Genomic DNA, 25,521 nt, shown 5'->3' on the forward strand with positions numbered 1-25,521 from the left:
CAAGGAAATTAGCGGGTGCGGCCGATGGATGGGCAATCGCGGGGTCGTCGATATTGCCAATTCCTCTGCCCATCGTTTTGCTAAAGAACCGCCTTGTAGTGTAAGTGGACGGTACTTGCGTCGTGGCCTTAGTGGACACTGGTGCCACAGTGTCGGTGATGAGTTTAGCCTTCAAGGACGGTCTTGGTTGTGAACTAATTTGCGGTTGGGATAGTGCTGTGATATTCTGTGGAGCAGAGGAAGAACCAACCATTGGTTCCTCTAGGTATTTGTTTCGTAAATATAGTGATCTCTGGCTACGTGTTCCGAACTGAATTCACGATGCTCCCTCGCTCTACGCAAGACATCATCTTAGGTAATGTATTAACTTTTTACACCAGTGCGACGCCACTCTCGACTTCCGCAGTGACGGCATATAATGAAGTCCTGGTCTTCGGTCGGCTTTCATAGAAGACTCGCTGCTGGGTCCACAAGCGTTTTCTGTCTCCTCAGGCACCGTCGTTCCAGCGATGCCCGCCATATTAAGGGGAAAGCCTTTAATGCCTCGTACTGTCGTTAGCAGCCGTGTCGGCAGCCGCAGATTTGTCCGCGTTTCGGCGTCACTACTTGAACAGAAACTGCGTCAAGGCTTGGAATCGAACTAGGTCCTTTAGCAAATTGAAGTGGAGGCGCTACCACTCCGCCACGGAGGCTCAAGGTTTGGGCATGAATAACGGCGCATCTAGTGAATGCTTGCGTTACATAAGTAAAAGAAATAAAAAAACTAAGAAATAAGAAAACAAACAGAAATAAAAAATTAGAAGAAAAATAAAATAAATTATGAAAAATAAAAATATATAAAAAAACAAACAGTGCGCCAGGAAAGGCTCTAGAGCCAAAGTGCCCCTGAATTTTTTTTCGTTCCAATTGTGTCCTCGAGCACAGTTTCCAATGCCTTCGATGCTGTGGTGAAACCTGGTTCCCTTGACTGCGCAAAGAAAAGTGTACTGGTGCCCCGCAGCCTCGTCTGTCTAAAGCAGCACAGGGAATCGGGCCAATATTGGAAACTTACTGGCAAAGGCCGACCCTACAAGGAACCAGAGTTCCATTTCCAATATTGGGCCTATTATCTGTGCTGCTTGGGGTGTGACCAAGGGGCATGCCACTCTTTGGACTGTCAATCATTCCAACGAACCTGCCGTATTGCCACGTGGTTTAAAACTCACCGGCTTTGAAGAACGCCTTTCTGTGCCAGTTGCCGCTCTCACTAACAACGTGTACCGTCCAACTAGCAGCCGCGACCTGACCGAATCTCAATTCTTGGTCATACCAACAAATCCCTACCCGCCGACGACTGCCAGATATTGATGGCCGTTCTTTTGAAGCATGCGGACGTGTTTGACTTAGCTTGCGACCAACCACCGCCGATTCCAGCTTCCCCATGACATGATAAATACTGGGTCTGCACAACCGATTCGAAAGAAGCCATACCGCGTCTCAACTTTGAAACTTCAGATAACTGATGAACAAGTCTGTGACATGTTGCACCGAGGCATTATTCAGGAATATTCAAGCCCTAGGGCCCCTCCAGTGATCCTCGTCAAAAAGATGGAACATGACGATTTTCTATCGAATACCGTCGCCTTAACACTGTCACAAAGATGGATGTTTACCTGCTTCCACTGCCTCCACTCATCCTCCTACTTTTTCTCGGTGGATTTACGGTCCGGACATTGGCAGATTTCGACGCACCCGAAAGACAAAGAGAAGACGGAGTTCGTGGCCTCTGACGAGTTGTATGAATTTAATGCGATGCCATTCGACCTTTGAAACGCTGCTGCCACTTTTAAACGATTTATGGATACGCTTTTGCATGGACTGAAGTGCCAAGTTTGCATGTGTTACCTAGACGATATGTTACCATTTTTGGAAGGACCTTCTCCGACCATAACAGCCGCTTAGCCGTTTTCCTTGAGTACATAGAGATAGGGGGCCTCGTGGTGATCTCTAAGAAGTGTCGCTTCTGTGAACGCCAGTTCACTGTGCTTGGTCTTCTGGTGGACAAGGGGAGTGTGAAGACCGCCCCGTAGAAGATTGAAGCTGTCAGCAGTATCAGAGAGCCCCAATCGCTGAAAGATCTCAGGCTTTTCTTAGGACTTTGCTCGTACTTTCGGCGCTTCGGTCCAAATTTTCTGACTTAACCTATCCTCTTATATGTCTCTTGCAGAAAGACATTCCTTTCTAATGGACTCGCGAATGCGACTCCTCGTTTCACCAGCTCAAGTTTCTCCTTACTCCGCAGCCAATATTGGATCATTTCTGCCCGACAGCGCCCATTAAACTCTACAGTGACTCCAGCAGAATCAGCGTGGGTGCTGTGCTCATCCAACGCAGTGGTGGCAATCAGTACGTTGTTCCTTATGCAAGTCGCACCCTCAGCAAGTCTGAGCGCAATTACACTCTGGCGGAGCAAGAGTGCCGCGCCTTTGTTTTCGGCGTACAACGACTTTGTTCCTACCTTTATGGACATGGTTTTTCAATCGTCGCAGACCATCATTCTCTTGGCTGGCTTGTGAATCTGTACGGTTGGCCCATTGGGCATAAGACTTCAAGAGTTCAACTTCACAGTGTCTTACAAAAGTGGCCACCAACACTCTGACGCTGACTGCTTCTCGCCGCTGCCGCTCGCGATTAATACTTCCGATGATGAAAAATTTGGCGGCTATCCCGCCGCCGTTTCCCGAGTTTCCAAATCTTGGCACTTTGAAGACCTAACAACGCAAGCATGAGCGCTTGGCAGCGTTTTTTGAAGAAGCCCTTAACCCGACATCTGCAAGCCCCATTCTGCATTCGCGACGGTTTACTAGAACGAATTACTCGTCTGGAGGTGCGCACTTTCTCCTCGTCGTTCTGGCTACTCTCTATCCCTCTGTTCTACGCACAGTGCACGATGTGACGTGACGTTATGGCTGGGCACTTGGGGTTTGCCAGGATCGTTAACCGCGCTTAATAACGTTTTATACTGGCCAAAAATGCGTCGCACAATTCAGCGTTACGTGGCCATCTGCGTGTAGTGTCAGCGGTTCAAGCTTCCTACAACTTCTCCGCCGGGACGCATGCATCCTGTGACACCTCCAAGCACACCATACGAGCAAACGGGTCTTGATCTGCTAAGCCCGTTCCCCGCTCGTCCAAAGGTAACCGCTGGGTCATCGTGTGCGTTGATTTCCTCAGCCGTTACTGCGAAACCGCCGCCCTACTTTCCACCACCTTTGATGATGTCTCTCTGTTTATTCTTCATGCTGTCATCCTACGTCCTCATTCTGTCATCCTATGGACCTCTTCGCGTCGTTATCAGTGACCGCGGCAGACGTTGTGGAAGAATTTCTGCGCCTTTGCTGTTGCCATTTCCGGTATACTCGACGCTTACCACCCCCAGGCGGGTGAGTTCGTTGAACGTACAATTCTGGCAGTCACGAACATGCTTGCCATGTATGTCGACTGCCGTCATAACAACTGGAACGACATACTTCCCTTCATTACATACGCCTATAACCCGTCGAGGCATGAAAAAATTGCTTATGACTCGTATTTCTTTATGCCCGTCCGCCTCGAAGCTCTCTCGACACCATCTTACCTTTCTCTCTGGACACCGAGCCTTCTATTGCAAGCGCCCGTAGGACTACGGCTTGCTGGATACGCACCTTGACATCGCAGGACCGTTTTAAGCAGCGTTACGACCGTCGGCCCAGGGATATCTGCTACCTGCTTGGTGTCGTTTTACGGTTGTGGACGCCTCTCCGCAAGCGTTGTTTGTCCGAAAAGCTGCTGTCCGAATACACAGGCCCGTTCATTGTGCTAGCTCGCCTCAAGGACCTGAACTACGTGGTCGCTCTCAAATCTACGCAAGGACGCTGTTCTGGGAAAACCAAAGTCGTGCATGTCGCATGGCTAAAGCCCTTCCACTTTCGGGGCCCTGATTGATTAATTGGCCCAGAGGGCTTCGTCTGCGAAGAAGGAAATGTCACGGGCTACCTATGGACGCTGAAGGAACAACGAAGAAGTGAGGACGCGGAAAAAGAAGCTCGCCATCTCTGTGATGTTTGCCATTAAGCCTGAGGACATCATCATCATCATAATCACCATCAGCATCTTCGCGCTGACGCACCAAGCTATGGTCGACGCGCATATGTAAATAATATTTTGTAAACAGAACATGAGACAATATTCTCCTAGCTATATTTCTGTCCCCTTTTGTTCTCTCTTCAACAAGAGAGACATGTGGGATACCAGAACTCTAAAGTGCGTACGTAGACAACGTGTCAGGAGTCATGACATAGGACACACATAATGAAGAGAATACTGCATAAAAACTGGTTTTCTTGAGATCACTTGTATTAGAGAACACTCGGTTGAGACTGCAAATGATCTCTTAGAATTTTGACGAAGCTGTTAGAACATCAATTATAACCTATTGGCTAGTCGGTACATTTTTTTTTTGGTTATAAGGAGCCGCACTTAAAACTACACGAGCGCGTTTTCCTGTCCACCTTTCGCGTGCCCGTTTTATGCTGCGCCTTCTTATGTCTGTTGGAACACAAATTGCTGTTCGCGAAGTAACGAAATACAACTGGGCGGAACTCGCGAAATGCTCGTCGAAGGCACCTATGCCTATATGTGCTATCTCTCCTTTTCCCTTGCTTATCAGGCTAATTCTGGTCCCCGTCCTCCTTGCTAGATTGTCTCTAGTTCACAATGTGTCGCTTAAAGCATCCTGTGGAGCCTTTCTCGATTCTTTACCGAGGAGAGCAATCTCCTTGGCCTCGCCGTGCTGTTGAAGCTGTTGCTATTTCGCCGTCCCCCCTGATTCACCTGTTTGTTTGCAGGAGGGAGAGAGAGAGAGACAGAAGAAGGAAAAGACAGGAATGTTAACCAGGCAATGCTCTGATATCTAAAAGGGGAGAGAGAATGAAGGTTAGGTTTGCAGTAAGGGACCTGTCGATACTGCCATTTAGTCTCTAACAACAAAGAACGCCCACTGTCAGCCTGCAGTCTGGCGCTCGATCCTGTGAGTCAGATATCTGAGGAGCGCCCTGATGTACAGTACGGTCCATTGTTAAAGCGAACATGCGATCGCGTGGCCTCCGCGCTTCGCGAAGCCCTGTTGCCTAGATGCGGCGACAATGGGCGGCATTAGGCGGATGCGCAGAAGGACCAGCCGCCATGCTTACTGTGCATGCATCTTGTGCCGTCAGTTCTCGTATGTTCTGGGCGGCAGCACTTCGCGAAGCGCAGAAGCCATGCGATCGCATGTTTCCTTTAACAGATGGGCCGTACTGTGCTTTCTTGGTGACAAAATCTCAGACCGCGGTCCTAAAACTTTTGCCTCTTTTCGAGAACTGAGACTAGGCGGCTGAGCGGTTCCTCCAGAGGTACTTGTTGACTGTCGAAGAGGAGGCAATGGCTTAATAGGTGCATAGGGCAGGAGTGAAGCGGCTAATGTACTCAGGGGCTGCAGAGAGGAAAATTCGCTCACACGTCAGGAGAGAGGATTTTAAAGCGAGAATCGGGACGGCGAAGGCAGTCCGCTTGTGATGAAGGGGTTCGGCAACTCATTGGCCCGTTATATCCTTATAAAAATGATCTATAGACAGTCTATAGACTTCTTATAGACTCTGTTGCCTTCGTATAGATATTTATTTTTGCCTATTCATAGTCTATAGAGTGTCTATAGACAAAAGTCTGCTAAAAGTGTATGGCCATAAATCTATAGATTGTCTATGACTATCTATGACATTTGTGTTGCCTATAGACTTCTCTAGAATTAGTCTATAGACAGTCTATAAACTTTACAGACAGAATAGACTGTCTAAAACTTCTTTTATAAGGGTCCGCCCGGCTGGCCGGCGAGTGAACCCTCCCACTTTGGTGTTGCAGGAAGGCGAGCCAGGATTCACGTACCTGGAGAAGAAGTGCAGCTTGCTTCTCAAGCCTTCCAGTGGCGCCCGCTGGTCGGACGAGGACTGGCTGCAGGTATGTTCTTCCGCGTGAAGGAGCGTGCGACTTGCCATTCCTGGACCGTCCACGTGTACCGCAATTGGGAAGGCCTTCAGTTCACTATCGCGCACTGTGGCGTGGCGCACGCTGCACGAGGCATGCCTGGGTTTATTGGGCACCATGGAAAACTGTTCTTCTCTGCTTGCTTTTCGAAAGAAGGCAGAGAATTTTTTCTTGAATTGCCTATAAACCCGACTATATTTGTAGAAACTGCGGTGCCAGTATATTTACTGCTGTGTTCCAGGCGTTCCCCTCCACTCTGGTTATCTTTATTTATTTTGTCAAGGGAACACATTTGTGGTTATTCTCTTCATTAATTAATTGCTTTGACTTGTAGCAAGGGTGTGTTTTTCAAGTCTAGTTGTATGTGGAATCATACGGTATTCCTGTAGAATTTTGTTGTAATGTTTTTTTTTTTATTTTAGGGGGGGGGAGGCTGTGTTTTTTTGCTGTCTTGCGATATTCTTGCAGAATTTTGTTGAAATGCCTTTCATGTCCACACTGTGCTGTATGAATGCAGGGTGTTTAAGGCCTAGTCAGATGGCCTCATGTGTCACCTTTAGCCCTCTTCACCTTGACAATTGTATTTTGTCTGAATTTCAATAAATTTCAAATAAAGCGCTTCCCCGACTAACTTGCGGGAAGACAACTAACCTAACGAAATATTTAAACTAAAGCTTGCAATACATATCTGCAGTGAAATTACCCTTGACCAGGTTTGCTTTTATGCTTTATATCTGCACAGCAACAAACCATACGATTTCAGGAATAGTCATTTTCAAGTGCCTCTGTTCAGAACGAACTAAAGCGAATAGAAACTTGATTACTTAATTCCCGAACTACTAAACAAACATCGACGCATTATGGAACTTCTGCGGCAGCCACGTGACCGTCATAACTTCGAAAACAATGTAAAAACTTACCTCCTATCTCTGTCTCCCTCATGGGCAGTTTTTGTTCTTTAGTTTTGTATAATATGCGTTTCCTTTTTGCTTGCTTATTGTATGTTATTAGGTATGTTTTTTGTTTCATCTTCTTCTAGTGATGTATAAGCATGCGATGGCGTTCTCTGCTTTATTGATTTATGGACCAGTGTTTACTTTGTATTGACTGTATATGTTGATTTACACTGACGAAGGATGGATAGCTGGGCGAGTTAGTAATAGTTCATTGTGGGTAGTACAGCGCGAAATAGACGAAAGAAAAAAATAAATAGACACCACAGAAAAAGCAAAAGAAAGAGGCTCCACAGACGAGTGCTCGTCTCCGGTGTCTCTTTCTTTTGCAGGGCTGGCCCATACCTACGCGCTATCGTTCACATGTTCCCGGCAGGCAAATTGCAGCCCCACAAGCCGTCTCGACGCGACGTTATGTAGTTAATGTAAGCGCCTACGGTTCATGTAAATGCCCCATTGGTGTGCCGCACAGCTCGGACCACTCTTGAAAGATGGATAAAATACCCAGTGTCGCGAAATCGCAAGATTCCAGTTTCCCGATCTTCAGCTGCGCTAACAATTTTTTTAACATAAATAGCCGCTGCCGTGGCTCAGTGGTTATGGCGCTTGGCTGCTGACCCGGAAAACGCGGGTTCGATTCCGGCCGCGACGATCGAATTTCGATGGAGGCGAAATTCTTAGAGGCCCGTGTACTGTGCGATGTCAGTGCACGTTAAAGAACCCCAGGTGGTAGAAATTTCTGGAGCCCTTCACTACGGCGTCCCTCATAGCCTCAGTTGCTTTGGGACGTTAAACCCCCGAAAACCATAAACCAAACCTTCATAATGTTTCACCGTTTCCTTCAACCGCGTGCACGTTAAAGAACCGCAGGTGGCCGAAGTTTCCGGAGCCCTTCACTGCGGCGTCCTTCATAGCCTGAGGCGTTTTGGGACGTTAGACCCCCGAAAAACCATAAACCAAACCTTCATAATTTTTCTCCGTTTCCTTCAACCGCGTGCACGTTAAAGAACCCCAGGTGGTCGAAATTTCCGGAGCCCTCCACTACGGCGTCCCTCACAGCCTCAGTTGCTTTGGGACGTCAAACCCCCCAAAACCATAAACCAAACGTTCACAATTTTCCTCCGTTTCCTTGAACCGCTTAACCCTTTGTTGAAAGGAAATTAAGTAATTGTGTGGGCTTGCCGCTGCGTCATTTCTTGTTCAAAGGAAGCGGACCCGGGCTGCGCCGAAGGCTGCAGGGAGGAGGTGCTGCAGTGTGTCTACCACATCGTCTACAGCGTCAGCTACGGCGTTCCTGTGATGTACTTCAACGTCTGGAGGCAGGGTGAGACTATCGCCGGTCAGGCGGACTCTCCTCTTGCAGGCGGCATTTGAGACCAGCGGGGACTATGTAGAGTCACAAAAATTACATTTACGGTTGTGACGTAGTGCATTAAATCAGCGGCAGCTATTAGCCTGTGTGCGCATGCGTGCACGGGCCTGTGCAGCGTGCCGTTGCTGCGCCAAATCTGCGACACATCGTTCCGGATCCGCGCGGGCTAAATTTTCGCGCTGTGGATTGCGCGTGACGTGGACCAGCCTTATCCATATTGTGCTTGTCTCGTTTACCACATAAGACCTGAAACTCTTAAAGTTTTGCAGGCACTGTGCCTGAACTTCATCTTCATTATCTCTTGTCTTCGTCATTCTGGACAATTCCTTTCATGATCTCTTGTCTTCGTCAATCTGGAGAACCCCCTATTCCCGTGAGTGGCCAATAATGCCCGTTCCGGTGGTTCTCGTGTCACAAGCGTTAGAGGTGGGTATCCTTGCCCAGTCCTCGCGAACTCGCTGACCCACCTTCCACAGTAGAAACTCGTTAGTCCCCATGGCCCTCCCTTGCGTCCCCACCGCCTCCCCTGGTGCCTACGCCCCTCTTGCCATGGGCCCGCCGTCTTGGACAGTCAGCAGCAGTCAGCGCGACAACCTGTTTTCGCAGTACTTTTAGTCACAGCGTTGTGGAATGGCTCCACTACAACGACCGATTTCGCTCGTTCAGTCGCTGAGATGAGTATATCAAGGTGCTCAACTTGCCTTTTACCTCAATGACGTTGCAAATATGTGGTTCCTCATTCATGACTTGTAGGCTTCGTTACCCAGCTTCGCGAGGGATTTGGCCGCGGTCGAATCCCAACCTGAAATCTCGCAACAGAAGCGGGATGACCGCGTTCGTGACCCAGTGAAGTCTGCATGCACCTCTTGCATCGAGCAGGTTCTCGCGTTTGCTTGGCGTGTCAACAAGATGGCCAAAGCCGAGCGGGTGCCGGAGACTTTAAAAGGCTGTGGATCATTTGTATTTGATTTACTTGCTGCCTATACTTCATCTCACAAGTCGTTTGCAGCACTATGGAAGGTAGAACTCTGTCGTCTAATCAGGGCCACGGAAGTCACCTTATGGTCCTTCAGATATTTGATTTGGTTTATTGGTTTATTGGGGTTTAACGTCCCAATGCGACTCAGGCTATGAGAGACGCCGTAGTGGAGGGCTCCGGAAATTCCGGCCACCTGGGGTTCCTCAACGTGCACCGACATCGCACAGTACACGAGCCTCTAGAATTTCGCCTTCATCCAAATTCGGCCGCCGCGGCCGGGATCGAGCCCGCGTCTTTCGGGCCAGCAGCCGAGCACCGTAACCACTGAGCCAACGCGGCGGGGCTTTTTGAGATATTTGAGCAGTGTTGTGAGCATTTTGAACGCGGCAGCGTTAAAGTTCCCGTTGCGCAGAAAATCTGGCGTCGTCGTCGGGGTCGGCGTTGTGAGAGAAAAATCCCTGGAGCAGCAAACCTATGTGGGCCACCTGGGTCATGTGACCTTGTGGTATCGTCGTAACCTGCCCGCCGGATTGTGACGAAACTGACCACCATGGCAGGTGGCATGACAGTTAAATTAATGATTGGTCGCGAGAGGTTGTTCGGAAATAGCAACCCGGGTAGCACGTATACAAACCCCACCGGTGGTATAGTCGGATACAACTTAAGTCTGCAGTGAAGCTCCGCCCACATTGAGCCTCCGCGCACTGAATTCATCCGCGACAAAAAAGTAGTCCGCCGCTTGAACGATTCTTGTTCTAAATAAGGAGCTTGTCACAAGAAAAAAATTATCAGCTCCAGAATTTTGGTACGTGGTTTGTTTGGTATAGTCAAACATTGAAAATGTGATTTCGTTTACTCTTGAGATTGGCCAGCGGAGTAATACAGGACGCCGCGGACCGCGTCCCAGTGTTAGCAACTGCTGTTTTTTTTTTTAATGTTGTATCCTACTATAGCTCCTGCCATCGCAAGGCAGAGGCGCGTCGCTTAACCGCTGCACCACTGCGCCAGGAGTAGTATGAGGACTGGCAGGGATCTATAAAAGTCGAGAATGACCAATTCCGAATCAGGGCTGCGCACGATACTTAAAAAGAAGTATCTTCGATACCGATACTCGATACCATCAAAAATTATATTTCCGATACTGATATATGATACCGAACCAAAATTGATTTTCGATACAGATAACCGATACAGTATAGCCGATGCTCCGATACACCACTGAAATCGCCATATTAATAAAGCTGGTAATATGATTAGCTAACTTAAGAAATTTCTGCGTGGTTTCTGGAATTATTAAGGTATCTGCTATATCGGACTATATACCGGGTGTTTCAGCGGACACTTTCAAAAATTTTCAAAGATAGGCTTTTTAGTGTAAAATATTGCTTTTGCGACATGCTATTACTAGGCCTGGCGGACATCAGAAAACCGGTGGATCATCTTAACTAGTAAGCTGGTCAACTAATTTCTAATAATTAAGTTTTCAACTATTTTTTTAGGCGCCTGGTTGCAATTAGAGATTTGTAGCCGGTCGTTAGTAATAGCCATATTAGTTCTTAGAATTTTAAAAACGTGATTACCCTTGGCGCTGTGGCTCGACAAAATTTGGCTTTTTACAGTTGCATGCACTGGAGGGGTTGCTTTTCCTGCATGCTTTCAAAAGCCCATGTATTTTCGCACAATGCAGCCAAACATTGTCGAGACAGAGCGGCGAGGGTAATTGCGTTTTCGAAATTCTAAAAACTTTTATGGCTATTACTAACGACAGGCTAATTACAACTACACGCCTAACTCTACTAGTTAAAAAGGTAATTATTAAAAATTAGTTAACCAGCTTGCTACCTAAGACGATTCATCGGTTTTCTGATGTCCGCCAACACTGGTAATACCGTGCCGCAGAAGCCATATTTTTACCCCAAAAAGCCTATTTCTAAAAATTTTTGAAAGTGTTCGCGGAAACACCCGGTATATGGAAGGGTTTAAACTTATCGGACCGCACGGATTTCTTTAAGCTACAATTTCTTTGACTCCACTGTCGGCTCAGCTGGATCACTCTCATAAGCAGCCTAGCAGAATCTGTTTAAAGCTAATGTTCTTCGTGAGACGCGGTTTCTGAGCGCTTGACTGCATACGAATAAACTTCAAACATTTTCCGACGCGCTTGGTTTGTTACCACACTGTTTACCGGTTATCTCTGCCTTTGCTCTGTGCTAAGATGTGTAAACTCTGCACGCTTGGGAACTCCGAACAGTTATTTCCCCAGTAATGCGTTTCACAGACTTTTGAAGTTGAGCATTCTTCGTTGAAGGCCAGAAGGAAAACGGAAAAGATTAAAAGGGCTGAAAGTTTTTATTGGGCCAAACCTATCTTGATAACGTCCGTAGTATTGCTTTCGCAATAAAACGCGACCGCCGCGCTCGGATTCGAACCCGGGTACTCTGGCTCTGTAGACGAGCGCCATAACCACTCAGCCACCGGGAACCATTTCACGTTTCGTACTTGGCAATAATAAACTGCTGTTTCTTACCTCTCTCTCTCTCTCTCTCTCAAGCGATGTGGTGTTTCTTGAAGCTGGAACCCAGTCGAAAATACAAGTAATATTTCATGTCTTCCCGAACAGAGACTGCATATACGAGGTCTGTTAGAAAAGTATCCGACCTTTGAACGTAGAAACAAAACTTGCATAACTGGAGCGTTGCAAACCTAGTCACCTTCAAAGTAGTCTACTTGGCACTCCACACACTTCTTCCAGCGGTGCTGCCATTGTGGGAAGTATTCCGAAAAGGCCCTTTTCGGAATGGAGTTTAGCTCAGCTGTCGTTGCAGCCATAATGTTCTTCCTTGTCTGAAATCGCGCTCCTTTCAATGGCCTCTTGATTTTGGGAACCAGCCAGAAATCGCAGGGCCCATATCAGGAGAGTAAGGAGTCTGTTGAACTACAGGAGTCTGGTTTTTCACCAAAAAAGTCTGAATCAAGTGCGAGGAATGTGTAGGAGCATTGTCGTGATGGATGCGCCACTTTCCTGTTGACCTCAACTCCGGTTTCTTGCGCCGCACAGCATCACGTAGGCAACGTAGGATATCCCTGTAGTACTCTTTGGTTATTGTTTGACCCTGTGGAGTGCGTACTCGTGGTCTGCCACACAGAGGGAGTCAAAGAAAGCAGTCAGCGTCACTTTCACATTGCTGCGCACTTGGCGGGCCTTCTTTGGTCTTGGTGACGTGGAATGCTTCCACTGTGACGACTGGGATCTGGTTTTCGGGTCGTACCCGTACACTCAAGACTCGTCACCAGTGATTATGATGTTAATGAAGTCGGGGTCGCTGTTTGCGGAATCCAGCATGTCCTGTGAGACTTCAACACGAAGCTGCTTTTGCTCCACCGTGAGCAGCTTCGGCACGAATTTCGCCACAACTCTCTCCATGGCCAAATCTTCGGTGATAATAGAATGTGCGGAAAAATTGCTCATGTCCACCTCTCCCTCAATTTCTCGGATAGTCACGCGACAGTCCCGCATCACCACAGCGTTCAGTTCGGCAATGACCTGGTCATTTCGGCATGTTGATGGCCGATTGGAGCGTGGCTTGCTCTCCACGGATGTGCGGCCATCTTTAAACCAATTGTACCGCAGCTTAATCTGCATGCTGCTCATAGCATTGTCACCGAAAGCCGTCTGAATATTCCGAATGGTTTCCACTTGGCTATCGCCTACTTTCTGGCAAAATTTGATGCAGTAGCGCTGCTCCTGTCACTCCGACATTTTCCTTGCAACCGTTGCTCTAGCGGTGGCGGAGGGCTATAGAACCGGGCGGTCGCTAACAATACTCACCGACTCTCAAACAGCCTGCCGAAATTACATGAATGGCAGGATAGGTCGTCACGCGCTCCGTATACTCCTCGCAGCGAGCGACAGAATTAAAAACCAGGAAGAACAAAGCGACAAGATCCCACACAAAATTGTGTGGGTACCGGGGCACACGGGGGTGGCAGGGAACCAAGAGGCCGACAGGATAGCTCGAGGATACATTACTTTCCGAGCATCCGATGAGCCCGCGGAACTCGCGCCAGCACCCAGGGATTACTCGGCCATACTACAAAACTACAGAGGCAGAAGATTGCGGTATCCCCCACCGCACAAATCTCTCAGCAGAGAGGAAGCTGTCACTTGGAGACAATTACAAACAGGCTCTTTCCCAAACCTACATATACTAAACAAAATGCACCCTACCATATACGCGGACAAATGTCCCTGGTGCGACGGAAAACCTACTCTCTATCACATCACATGGGCCTGCCAGAAGATAGACGTGGTCCCCAAAATACAAAACCCGAGTGCGGAGCAGTGGGAGACTCTGCTGTCCAGCGACCGCTGTGAAGACCAAGAAGGTCTGGTACAGCGAGCTCAACGGGCGGCAGTGGCCAGCGGAGCCCTGGACTGAGGGCAACCGACCACTGATTAGAGGCGGACGACTTCGACAGAGAAGACTCCTGGGGGTAAAATCAAGGAGAAAACGTGTCTGAAGATGCTCCCAAACCGCAGGAAAAAGGACTAGAGTAAAATAAAGTTTTTCCTTCCTTCCTTCCTTGCAATAAAAAACCGACGAGAGCACTGCGCACTGCTTCACTCAAATGCGGCGTCCCAGCGACTGACGCTATCGGCAGGCGGGAAAAAAATTCATGCATGCGCATGAAGGTTCAAGGTCGCCTGATGCAAGCGCGCTTGTTTCATATTCATCAGGTGTTTGCAAAAAAAAAAAATAAAGTCGGATACTTTTCTAACAGACCTCGTATGTTAACAATTTGATGCAACGACTCGGCAAGAAGGCTATTCATAACAGCGAGGGCCATTTTATTTAAAGCTGCTTAGCTGAAGTTACAAAGCATTAAATGCGCTTTACATGCTCTGTGCGCCGACAACGATGGCGTGCAGGCGCGGATTTTCGCGCAACCGGCTGTTCTCAAAATATGTTCCGCCATTTCCTTTAGTGTGTTTTTCGATGCGAGAGTGGCCATTAAAAATTGGCTGTGGTTTGACATAGTAGAACTATAGTGAAATAGAATAGTAGCACTGCGGAAGCAACGGCGCGGCAATCGCAGCAGCGGCGGCATCTCGGGGTGCACTTTTACTGTTTGAAGTGCGTGGAGGCGGAAGCGTTTTCCGCAACACTTTCACTGCCTCTGTGGCACTGGGGACGTCACCACTGAATGATGTCGCAAATAATGACTAAGTAATGACAAATTACTAATCAATGGGTAATGGCTCATTAATGACTAAATATAAATTAACTGCTAATTAATTACGCTTAAGCTTCGCCTTCAGGAGTGGAACGCGACAGCGTGTTGTAGCGCTGACAGGCAGTCCACGGAACGCCACCACCCGTTCGGCGCAATGCCTTGCCCTTTGAACGCAACGATTTTTGAGGAAAGGAGCAGTAATTCTCTGTCATCTCGGTGGAAACCTGAACCGCACCGTAGAGGAAGGGAGAAAGTGGAGTGAAAGAACAAAGAGAAAGAGGGGCCGGAGAGCCCGGGTTCGAACCCGCCCGCGGCGGCCGCGTTTCGATGGCGGCTAAACGCAAGAGGCGCCGGAGTGCTGTGCGATGTCAGTGCACGTTAAAGATCCCCAGGTGGTCGAAATTATTCCGGAGACCTCAACTACGGCACCTCTTTCTCACTTTCTTCTTTCAATCCTACCTTCCTCGCTTCCCTTACGGCGCGGTTCAGGTGTCCGCCGATATATGTGAGACAGATACTGCGCCATTTCCTTTCCTCAAAAACCAATTTACGTAATGAAGAAAATGAAAATTGTTTTTGAGGAAAGGAAATTACGCAGTAACTGTCTCACATATCTCGGTGGACACCCGTCAACTGTTTCTAGTGGAAGGGAGGAAGTGGGAGTGAAAGAAGAAAGAGGGGCCGTAATGAAGAAAACGAAAATTTTATTTGAGGAAAGGAAATTACGCAGTAACGGTCTCACACTCGCTCCTCGCGCATGCGCAGTTGGGGCTCTCCGGGACACTGCGAAATCGCTCACACCTATAGTGTTGCTTCCACAACAAAACACAAGCCTCGGCTTTCGCCTTCTATGCCTCTCGCGTTCCTGGTGGTGGTGGTGAAAAACTTTAATCAAGAGAGCTTGAGGGTTAAAAAAAAAATAAATAACCCTGCTGCATGGTCGGTATCCTTAGTCCGGGACACCGCATGACGAGGCCCCGTCTCGCGCCCGCTTGACCAGAGCCCTTTGGGACTCCAGTGTGGAGCAGTTGAGGAGGGCAGTCTCCCATGCCTCTCGGGTGGGGGTGGGGGGAAGGTGAGGATTCTGAGTACATGCCCACACCATGTGAAAGATATCGCAGATCTCTCCACAGTGCGGGCAGCGCCCATCTGTGTTCGGATCGAAGTGTTTTGCTATTGCAGGACAGAGAAGGGTTCCTGTCTGCAGGCGCCGCAGAGTTCGCTCCTCCACCTTACTCAGCCCCTTGGCAGGTGCCGGGTAGAGACGGTGGCTGTCGCAATAATAAATTAGGATTTCGCGGAACCGCAGAAGCGGTTTATGAGCTTCTGAGCCATGAGAGCTAGGATGAGGAGCCCGGTGTGTGAGCGCTCGGGCGGCCGCATCAGCGGCCTCATTGCCTCGTAGACCCTGGTGGCCAGGAGCCCAGATCACTTTTGTGCGAGTTGGATCGGCGAGAGCGCGTCTTAGAATTTGCGAGGCCAGAGGTGATATTTCGCCTGCAAGATAATGTTCACAGGCCCGGCGAGAGTCTGTAATAACCGTTTTCGATTTTGGATCGGCGGCAGCGAGAGCTATTGCGACTTCCTCCGCTCGTGTTGAATTTGGGGCCCGAAAAGATAGCCCATCGACATTCATTCCCCGGTGGACTACGGCAGCCGTGAAGAATCCTGCGGGCTGCCGAACAAGCAGGTCGTCTTGCCTCCTTGGTAGGAGCTTTCATCTGGTATAGTAGCAGGGCGCTCATGCACAGATTCCCAGGCCGCGTACCGCCACTACCTAAAAGGCGTGGCGACGCCGGCAACACATCGTATTCTTGCCACAGTCACCTCTCTCGACCGAACGGTTACTCTGTCGTGGGTCCCTGGGCATGCCTCGATCCCCGGTAATGAGCGCGTTGATCCGCTGGCCCGAGAACTCTCCTCCCGGACCCCAGATGATCAGGCACCCAACCCTGCGAAAGAGGTCCCATCGATCCTCTCTACATATCATCAAATCACAAAATTCTACAAACTCAGCCGCATGACACTGCCACCACCCCACAGTACCTTGTCGCCCTTGTCCAGCGCCACATGGCGACAATTGCAGACAGGCTGTTTTATTAAGCATGAAATGCTTTTAGCTCCCGTTGTCGGCAGTGTGGTGACGTCACGCCGAGACCGAGAGCCATCATCCGGGCACTGAAATCCACTCATCTGGGCACTGAAATCCACTCATCCGGGCACTGAAACGAGAACATCCGGGCACCGTACGAGACTTAACGAGATTTAACGAGACTCTCTAAGCCCTCCTACGCGACCGGCATGCAAGCGCCGGTTGGTCTCCAAACGAGACAAAAAATAACTGCTGCCAGTGCCTTCTCAATGTTTATCAAGATATCAGTGGAGCTGTGGGTTTGATAATGCACGGAATTATAATTTCCGATTTCTAATAACGCGTGCAAAAAGCACATAAATGCCACGTTACACTTCGTTGTCATACGTGATCTCTTAGGGGCTTCGCGCATCGAAGCAAAGGCGCACAGGGGCCCGGGGGAGAAGCGCTGCGTTCAAAGGGCAAGGCATCGCGCCGAACGGGTGGTGGCGTTCCTCCCTTCCTTTACGGTGCGGTTCGGGTGTCCACCGAGATGGCAGAGAATTACTGCGCCATTTCCTTTCCTCAAAAAACCTTGCGTTCAAATGGCAAGGCATCGCGCTGAACGGGTGGTGGCGTTCCTCCCTTCCTGTACGGTGCGGTTCGGGTGTCCACCGAGATGACATTAGGCCCGTAAACATTTCATGCTTACTCTACTCTCGTTTACGGGACAGGCAGAGTTTTTATTTTTCCCCCCACCGTCTCTCATGCTTTCACCCCACCTTTCTTCCTGATTGTACCACCTGTGGCATGTCCAGATCCACACTTTTCTACTACCTTTGGGAATGTCCTTCCCCAAAGGCAGTACCCCGCATCCCCAATCCCACTCATTCTTCCTGGGAGGCTGCTTTACGGACCGCTCAGCCCGCCGGCCAGAAATGGCTAGTGGATCGGGCTTTACGTGAAGCACAAGCCCGTGGACTCCTGGACCAGTAGGGGACCACCCTGGAAGATTTTTTTTTTTGTAATACTGTTGTTTCCATCCATCCATCCCTCTGGTATGACGTCAGTAGTCACATGATCGACCGCCAACTGTCGTTCGGCTGCGAAGTCTAGCTGCGGCGTGCTGAAGTGCCGACTTGGTGCTTCCAATACATAAGACAATTTTTAATAGGTCGTCAATCCTACATTCGAATTCAAGATAGAGACCATGGTCCTTACCTACTCGGCACGCGGGGAACCCCTCAAGGCGCGGTACTTTCCCCACTGCTCTTCAATCTGGCCATGATGCACCTGCCGGCCCAGCTGAGTGGTGTCGCCGGCGTGCAGCACGCCCTGTACGCCGATGACATCACCCTGTGGGCCACGCAGGGCAGCACAGGAGACATTGAAACCAGCCTGCAAACAGCGGCGACGATAGTAGACCGCTACGCCCGCCGCTGCGGTCTTCAATGTTCCCCTCAAAAATCGGAATTTGTGCACCTCCGCCCCTCACAGAAGTGCACAACTAAAATATCTCTCTCTCTTGAGAGTGGTCCCATACGCGAAAGTGATGAGATACGGGTACTCGGACTCTACATCCACAAACACAGGCGGCCAGACACTACATTGGCCAAACTCCGTAAGGTGGGGGACCAGGTGGGCCGCATGGTCCGCCGGGTTTCCAACAAACGCGGAGGGTTACGAAGTAAGGATGCCTTGCGGCTGGCAAACGCCTTCGTAACTAGTCGAATTCTCTATTCGACTCCTTATCTCCACCTACGGAAACAAGAGGAGGACGCCCTTGAGGTCATCCTTCGCAAAATTGTTAAACGTGCCCTTGACCTCCCCATCACTACTTGGGGTGGTGAATACTTTCCGGGAACTCCGGGAGGCGCACCTTACAAACCAGTACACGCGCTTGTCGCTAACGGAGTCGGGTCGCCGCCTTCTTGCTCGACTCCATATCCAACACACCCCTCCAATGGAAGACGTACAGGTTTCGCATCCCGGAACTGTGGAGACGTGCCCTCCACGTGCGGCCTCTTCCGGCAAACATGTCACATGAAGACCATAATGGTCGGCGCCTGGCACAAGCGGAAGCGCTAGCCCGATATTATGGCAACAAAACAGGTGTATACTACGTGGACGCCTCCGGCCCTCACCACGGGGGATGGTACACGGCCGCGGTAGTTCACAACAGCTACACAGTTAACGGCCTAACTTTCAGAGCCCGCAGTGCAACACAAGCAGAAGAGGTGGTGGTGGTGAAAACATTTATTTCGAATGAACTGGAGGTATGTTTGGATCAGCCCGTAAGGGACCGATCCTTACAAACACTAGGTGGAGGTCCCTAGTATGGGACCCCAGTGGCGGTTGCCGCCGCCCGGGCGCGCCCGACTAAGGCTTGTTGGGCCTGTAAGTCGTGGCAGCCGAGCAGGGTCGCCTCCCAGTCCTCCCGGGTTGGGTTGGGGATGGGGGGAATAGCGGGGTTGGAGGGGCAGGCCCACACCATGTGATAAGTGTCAGAAGACACTGCACTACAGTGTGGGCAGCTGCCGCTAAAGGAGGGGTCAAAATGTTTTAGCGCTGCCGGGCACAGCAAAGTATTGGTGAGAAGGCGGAGAAGGAGCCGCTCATCCGCCTTCTTCAGGCCTTTACATGGGCTAGGGTAAAGGCGATGACAATTTTGATAATATGTTGTAATATCTTTGAATGTATAGACCGGATTAAAATCGGGTTCCTGATCGGATGGGGAGGAGAAAACAGCCCGGTGAGAGAGCGCGCGGGCGGCTGCGTCTGCTGCCTCGTTTCCTGCCAACCCCTGATGAGCAGGGGCCCATATGAGGTAACGGTGTGCGGGGTCCGTATCCCGTATGCAATTTTGATATATTCGATAGGCTAGGAAGGGAGTGCAGCCTTGTTCGACGTTCCGACAGGCCCCTCGCGAGTCGGTGATTATGTATTTTGAATTGGAATGTGAGGCCGCGAGAGCAATCGCGACCTCTTCTGCTTGTGTTGCACTGCGAGCTCTAAAAGTTAGGCCGTTAACTGTGTTGCTGTTGTGAACTACCGCGGCCGTGTACCATCCCCCGTGGTGAGGGCCGGAAGCGTCCACGTAGTATACACCTGTTTTGTTGCCATAATATCGGGCTAGCGCTTCCGCTCGTGCCAGGCGCCGACCATTATGGTCTTCATGTGACATGTTTGCTGGAAGAGGCCGCACGTGGAGGGCACGTCTCCACAGTTCCGGGATGCGAAACCTGTCTTCCATTGGAGGGGTGTGTTGGATATGGAGTCGAGCAAGAAGGCGGCGACCCGACTCCGTTAGCGACAAGCGCGTGTACTGGTTTGTAAGGTGCGCCTCCCGGAGCTCCCGGAAAGTATTCACCACCCCAAGAGCCATAAGCCGGCTGTTTGAAGTAGTGATCGCGATTGCTCTCGCGGCCTCACATTCCAATTCAAAATACATAATCACCGACTCGCGAGGGGCCTGTCGGAACGTCGAACAAGGCTGCACTCCCTTCCTAGCCTATCGAATATACCAAAATTGCATACGGGATACGGACCCCGCACACCGTTACCACATATGGGCCCCTGCTCATCAGGGGTTGGCAGGAAACGAGGCAGCAGACGCAGCCGCCCGCGCGCTCTCTCACCGGGCTGTTTTCTCCTCCCCGTCCGATCAGGAGCCCGATTTTAACCCGGTCTATACATTCAAAGATATTACAACATATTATCAAAATTGTCATCGCCTTTACCCTAGCCCATGTAAAGGCCTGACGAAGGCGGATGAGCGGCTCCTTCTCCGCCTTCTCACCAATACATTGCTGTGGCCGGCAGCGCTAAAACATTTTGACCCTTCCTTTAGCGGCAGCTGCTCCCACTGTAGTGCAGTGTCTTCTGACACTTATCACATGGTGTGGGCCTGCCCCTCCAACCCCGCTATTCCCCCCATCCCCAACCCAACCCGGGAGGACTGGGAGGCGACCCTGCTCGGCTGCCACGACTTACAGGCCCAACAAGCCTTAGTCGGGCGCGCCCGGGCGGCGGCAACCGCCACTGGGGTCCCATACTAGGGACCTCCACCTAGTGTTTGTAAGAATCGGTCCCTTACGGGCTGATCCAAACATACCTCTCATTCGTAATAAATGTTTTCACCACCACCACCCCCATCTGTCGCTCTGGTATGACGTCAGTCGTCACATGACCGACCACCGACTGTGAAGGGTAGGCTGCGGTACCGCGAAGCGCTGGGAGGTGGTCGACCGGCCGCTAAGTTCTAGCTGCGCCGCTCTTAAGAGCCGACTTGGTGCCCCATCTCTCGCTCTGGTATGACGTCAGTAGTCACATGACCGACCACCGACCGTGAAGGGTAGGCTGGGGTACCGCGAAGAGGCGATACCTGGCGTAGTATTGCTTTCGCAATAAAACGCGACCGCCGCGCTCGGATTCGAACCCGGGTACTCTGGCTCAGTAGACGAGCGCCATAACCACTCAGCCACCGGGAACCACATCACGTTTTGTACTTGCAGCAATAATAAACTGCTGTTTCTTACCTCTCTCTCTCAAGCGATGTGGTGTTTCGTGAAGCTGGAACCCAGTCGAAAATAAAAGTAATATTTCATGTCTTCCCGTACAAAGACTGCATATATGTTAACAATTTGATGCAACGACTCGGCAAGAAGACTATTCATAACAGCGAGGGCCATTTTATTTAAAGCTGCTTAGCTGAAGTTACAAAGCATTAAATGCGCTTTACATGCTCTGTGCGCCGACAACGATGGCGTGCAGGCGCGGATTTTCGCGCAACCGGCTGTTCTCAAAATATGTTCCGCCATTTCCTTTAGTGTGTTTTTCGATGCGAGAGTGGCCATTAAAAATTGGCTGTGGTTTGACATAGTAGAACTATAGTGAAATAGAATAGTAGCACTGCGGAAGCAACGGCGCGGCAAACGCAGCAGCGGCGGCATCTCGGGGTGCACTTTTACTGTTTGAAGTGCGTGGAGGCGGAAGCGTTTTCCGCAACACTTTCACTGCCTCTGTGGCACTGGGGACGTCACCACTGAATGATGTCGCAAATAATGACTAAGTAATGACAAATTACTAATCAATGGGTAATGGCTCATTAATGACTAAATATAAATTAACTGCCAATTAATTACGCTTAAGCTTCGCCTTCAGGAGTGGAACGCGACAGCGTGTTGTAGCGCTGACAGGCAGTCCACGGAACGCCACCACCCGTTTTGAGGAAAGGAGCAGTAATTCTCTGTCATCTCGGTGGAAACGTGAACCGCACCGTACAGGAAGGGAGGAAGTGTGAAGGAAAAAAGAGAAAGAGGGGCCGGAGAACCCGGGTTCGAACCCGCCCGCGGCGGCCGCGTTTCGATGGCGGCGAAACGCAAGAGGCGCCCGTGTGCTGTGCGATGTCAGTGCACGTTAAAGATCCCCAGGTGGTCGAAATTATTCCGGAGACCTCCACTACGGCACCTCTTTCTCACTTTCTTCTTTCAATCCTACCTTCCTCCCTTCCCTTACGGCGAGGTTCAGGTGTCCGCCGAGATATGAGAGACAGATACTGCGCCATTTCCTTTCCTCAAAAACCAATTTACCAATTTACGTAATGAAGAAAATGAAAATTGTATATGAGGAAAGGAAATTATGCAGTAACTGTCTCACATATATCGGTGGACACCCGTCAACCGCAAGAAGCCCCATCGGTCCTCTCTACATATCACTTTACAAACTTAGCCGCATGACACTGCCCCCACCCCACAGTACCTTGTCGCCCTTATCCAGCGCCACATGGCGACAATTGCAGACAGGCTGTTTTATTTCCCCCCACCGTCTCTCATGCTTTCACCCCACCTTTCTTCCTGATTGTACCACCTGTGGCATGCCCAGATCCACACTTTTCTACTACCTTTGGGAATGTCCTTCCCCAAAGGCAGTACCCCGCATCCCCAATCCCACTCATTCTTCCTGGGAGGCTGCTTTACGGACCGCTCAGCCCGCCGGTCAGAAATGGCTAGTGGATCGGGCTTTACGTGAAGCACAAGCCCGTGGACTCCTGGACCAGTAGGGGACCACCCTGGAAGATTTTTTTTTGTAATACTGTTGTTTCCACCCATCCATCCCTCTGGTATGACGTCAGTAGTCACATGATCGACCGCCAACTGTCGTTCGGCCGCGAAGTTTAGCTGCGGCGTGCTGAAGAGCCGACTGGTGCCCCATCTGTCGCTCTGGTATGACGTCAGTCGTCACATGACCAACCACCGACTGTGAGGGGTAGGCTGCGGTACCGCGATGCGCTCGCAGGTGGTTGACCGGCCGCTAAGTTCTAGCTGCGCCGCTCTGAAGAGCCGACTTGGTGCCCCATCTCTCGCTCTGGTATGACGTCAGTAGTCACATGACCGACCACCGACCATGAAGGGTAGGCTGCGGTACCGCGAAGAGGCGATACGCGACCGCCGCGCTTGGATTCGAACCCGGGTACTCTGGCTCAGTAGACGAGCGCCATAACCACTCAGCCACCGGGAACCATTTCACGTTTCGTACTTGGCAATAATAAACTGCTGTTTCTTACCTCTCTCTCTCTCTCAAGTGATGTGGTGTTTCTTGAAGCTGGAACCCAGTCGAAAATAACAGTAATATTTCATGTCTTCCCGAACAGAGACTGCATATATGTTAACAATTTGATGCAACGACTCGGCAAGAAGACTATTCATAACAGCGAGGGCCATTTTATTTAAAGCTGCTTAGTTGCAGTTACAAAGCATTAAATGCGCTTTACATGCTCTGTGCGCCGACAACGATGGCGTGCAGGCGCGGATTCTCGCGCAACCGGCTGTTCTCAAAATATGTTCCGCCATTTCCTTTAGAGGTCGCCAGAACTTTTCACTTACCATTCCATGAGCGAGCATATCTCATTAAAACCAGTATCATAGCATCTCTTTCCTACGTCGCCAAAATTGCGCGCCCTCCTCGCCGCGTCCTTCAAAGGTTAGCCACCGCGTGTGGTTCTTTCTTTTGGGACGGTAAGACGGAGAGCGTGGGAAGGGTTTTCGTTCGTCTTCCTACAAACATGGGTGGTTTTAGCATCCCAGACCTCGAGATCATGTGTCGCGTGTTGGCCTTAAGGGCCATGTGGGATCTTATCTCCAACACAACTTACCGAGGCAGAAGGCTCTCTGCCTACTTAATGGGGACATCACGCCGTTTCTTTGACCTATCAGATTGGAAGGGCCCTGCGGCTGAGAAGCCACCAGCATTTTATTCATATGTGGTGAGATCGCTACATTTTCTAAAAACCATCGTGCCGGAATGTCAACTGAAAGAATTGTCCGCAAGTGAAACGTGTGAACATGTAGCTTTTCTCACTCTCAATGAAGACCAGCGCAGGAAAGCACGAAAAAGAAAGCGGAAACAGGGTGTTGCTGTCTCCCTCCCTGCAGATGTACATAATTTCACCTGGCTTAGAAAATGGGAAGCGTTGCCCACAGCCGACCGCCTTGCGACGTGGGGCGTGGCGCCCTCCGCCTCATGCCCGCAATGCGGTCGAACAGAAACCTTAACTCATGCCACTTTTGAATGCCCAGTCGCACGCAGCTTTTGGAGACTAGTGTCCCGCATGTTCGAAATTCGTGTACAATGGCACAGTCGCCACCGTGACGCCTTTGTTTATCTCATAATGTGCATTGGCACCTATGTGCTCTGGAAACGGAGAGGACTGGCTCTCTTGCGGGGACGCCCGCAGAGAGCTATGTTTCCTCTGTTGCATCGCCTCCGAACGTTGCTTTTGAAACATTTAAATGAGGAACTTGTCGTGCAGGGGGAGGAAGCCTTCCTCCTGCACTGGTCCACTAGATTCATTGTTGTTGTGAACAAAAGAGTCACCACGCCTATCCTTCCATACTAGGAAGGTTGACAAGTGCTGTGTTTGTTGTTTTTTCCGTTTGCCTGTTTGTACATAAGTACGAGATGGGTTTACATAAAACCAGCTCTTCTTATCTTGAACTGTAAAAATCGACCACTTGTGATGTGATTTTGAATGCAGTCCACATTGTGAACTTGTTGAACATGTCTGTTGAATTGTAGATCTTTTGGTAAACAATAAATTCTCTTAAAAGTGTGTTTTAGTGGCCATTAAAAATTGGCTGTGGTTTGACATAGTAGAACTATAGTGAAATAGAATAGTAGCACTGCGGAAGCAACGGCGCGGCAATCGCAGCAGCGGCGGCATCTCGGGGTGCACTTTTACTGTTTGAAGTGCGTGGAGGCGGAAGCGTTTTCCGCAACACTTTGACTGCCTCTGTGGCACTGGGGACGTCACCACTGAATGATGTCGCAAATAATGACTAAGTAATGACAAATTACTAATCAATGGGTAATGGCTCATTAATCACTAAATATAAATTAACTGCCAATTAATTACGCTCAAGCTTCGCCTTCAGGAGTGGAACGCGACAGCGTGTTGCAGCGCTGACAGGGAGCACACGGAACGCCACCACCCGTTCGGCGCAATGCCTTGCCCTTTGAACGCAAAGCTTTTTGAGGAAAGGAGCAGTAACTCTCTGTCATCTCGGTGGAAACGTGAACCGCACTGTACAGGAAGGGAGGAAGTGGGAAAGAAAAAAGAGAAAGAGTGGCCGGAGAACCCGGGTTCGAACCCGCCCGCGGCGGCCGCGTTTCGATGGCGGCGAAACGCAAGAGGCGCCCGTGTGCTGTGCGATGTCAGTGCACGTTAAAGATCCCCAGGTGGTCGAAATTATTCCGGAGACCTCCACTACAGCACCTCTTTCTCACTTTCTTCTTTCAATCCTACCTTCCTCCCTTCCCTTACGGCGCGGTTCAGGTGTCCGCCGAGATATGAGAGACAGATACTGCGCCATTT

General features: G+C 50.1%; 1 protein-coding gene across 1 annotated transcript in view; it reads left to right on the forward strand.

Moving 5' to 3' along the window:
* The window catches only part of Atg10 (Autophagy-related 10), a 71,266-nt gene that overhangs the window by 12,729 nt on the left and 33,016 nt on the right, over positions 1-25,521 (forward strand). The window contains exons 3-4 of the mRNA XM_089554608.1: positions 5,917-6,012; positions 8,199-8,316. Of these exons, the coding sequence (XP_089410734.1) occupies positions 5,917-6,012; positions 8,199-8,316 (214 nt within the window). The remainder of the gene's footprint in view (positions 1-5,916; positions 6,013-8,198; positions 8,317-25,521) is intronic.

The sequence above is a fragment of the Amblyomma mixtum genome, chromosome 1 (assembly GCF_055824585.1).
Source record: "Amblyomma mixtum isolate Tamu chromosome 1, ASM5582458v1, whole genome shotgun sequence".
Lineage (NCBI taxonomy): Eukaryota > Metazoa > Arthropoda > Arachnida > Ixodida > Ixodidae > Amblyomma > Amblyomma mixtum.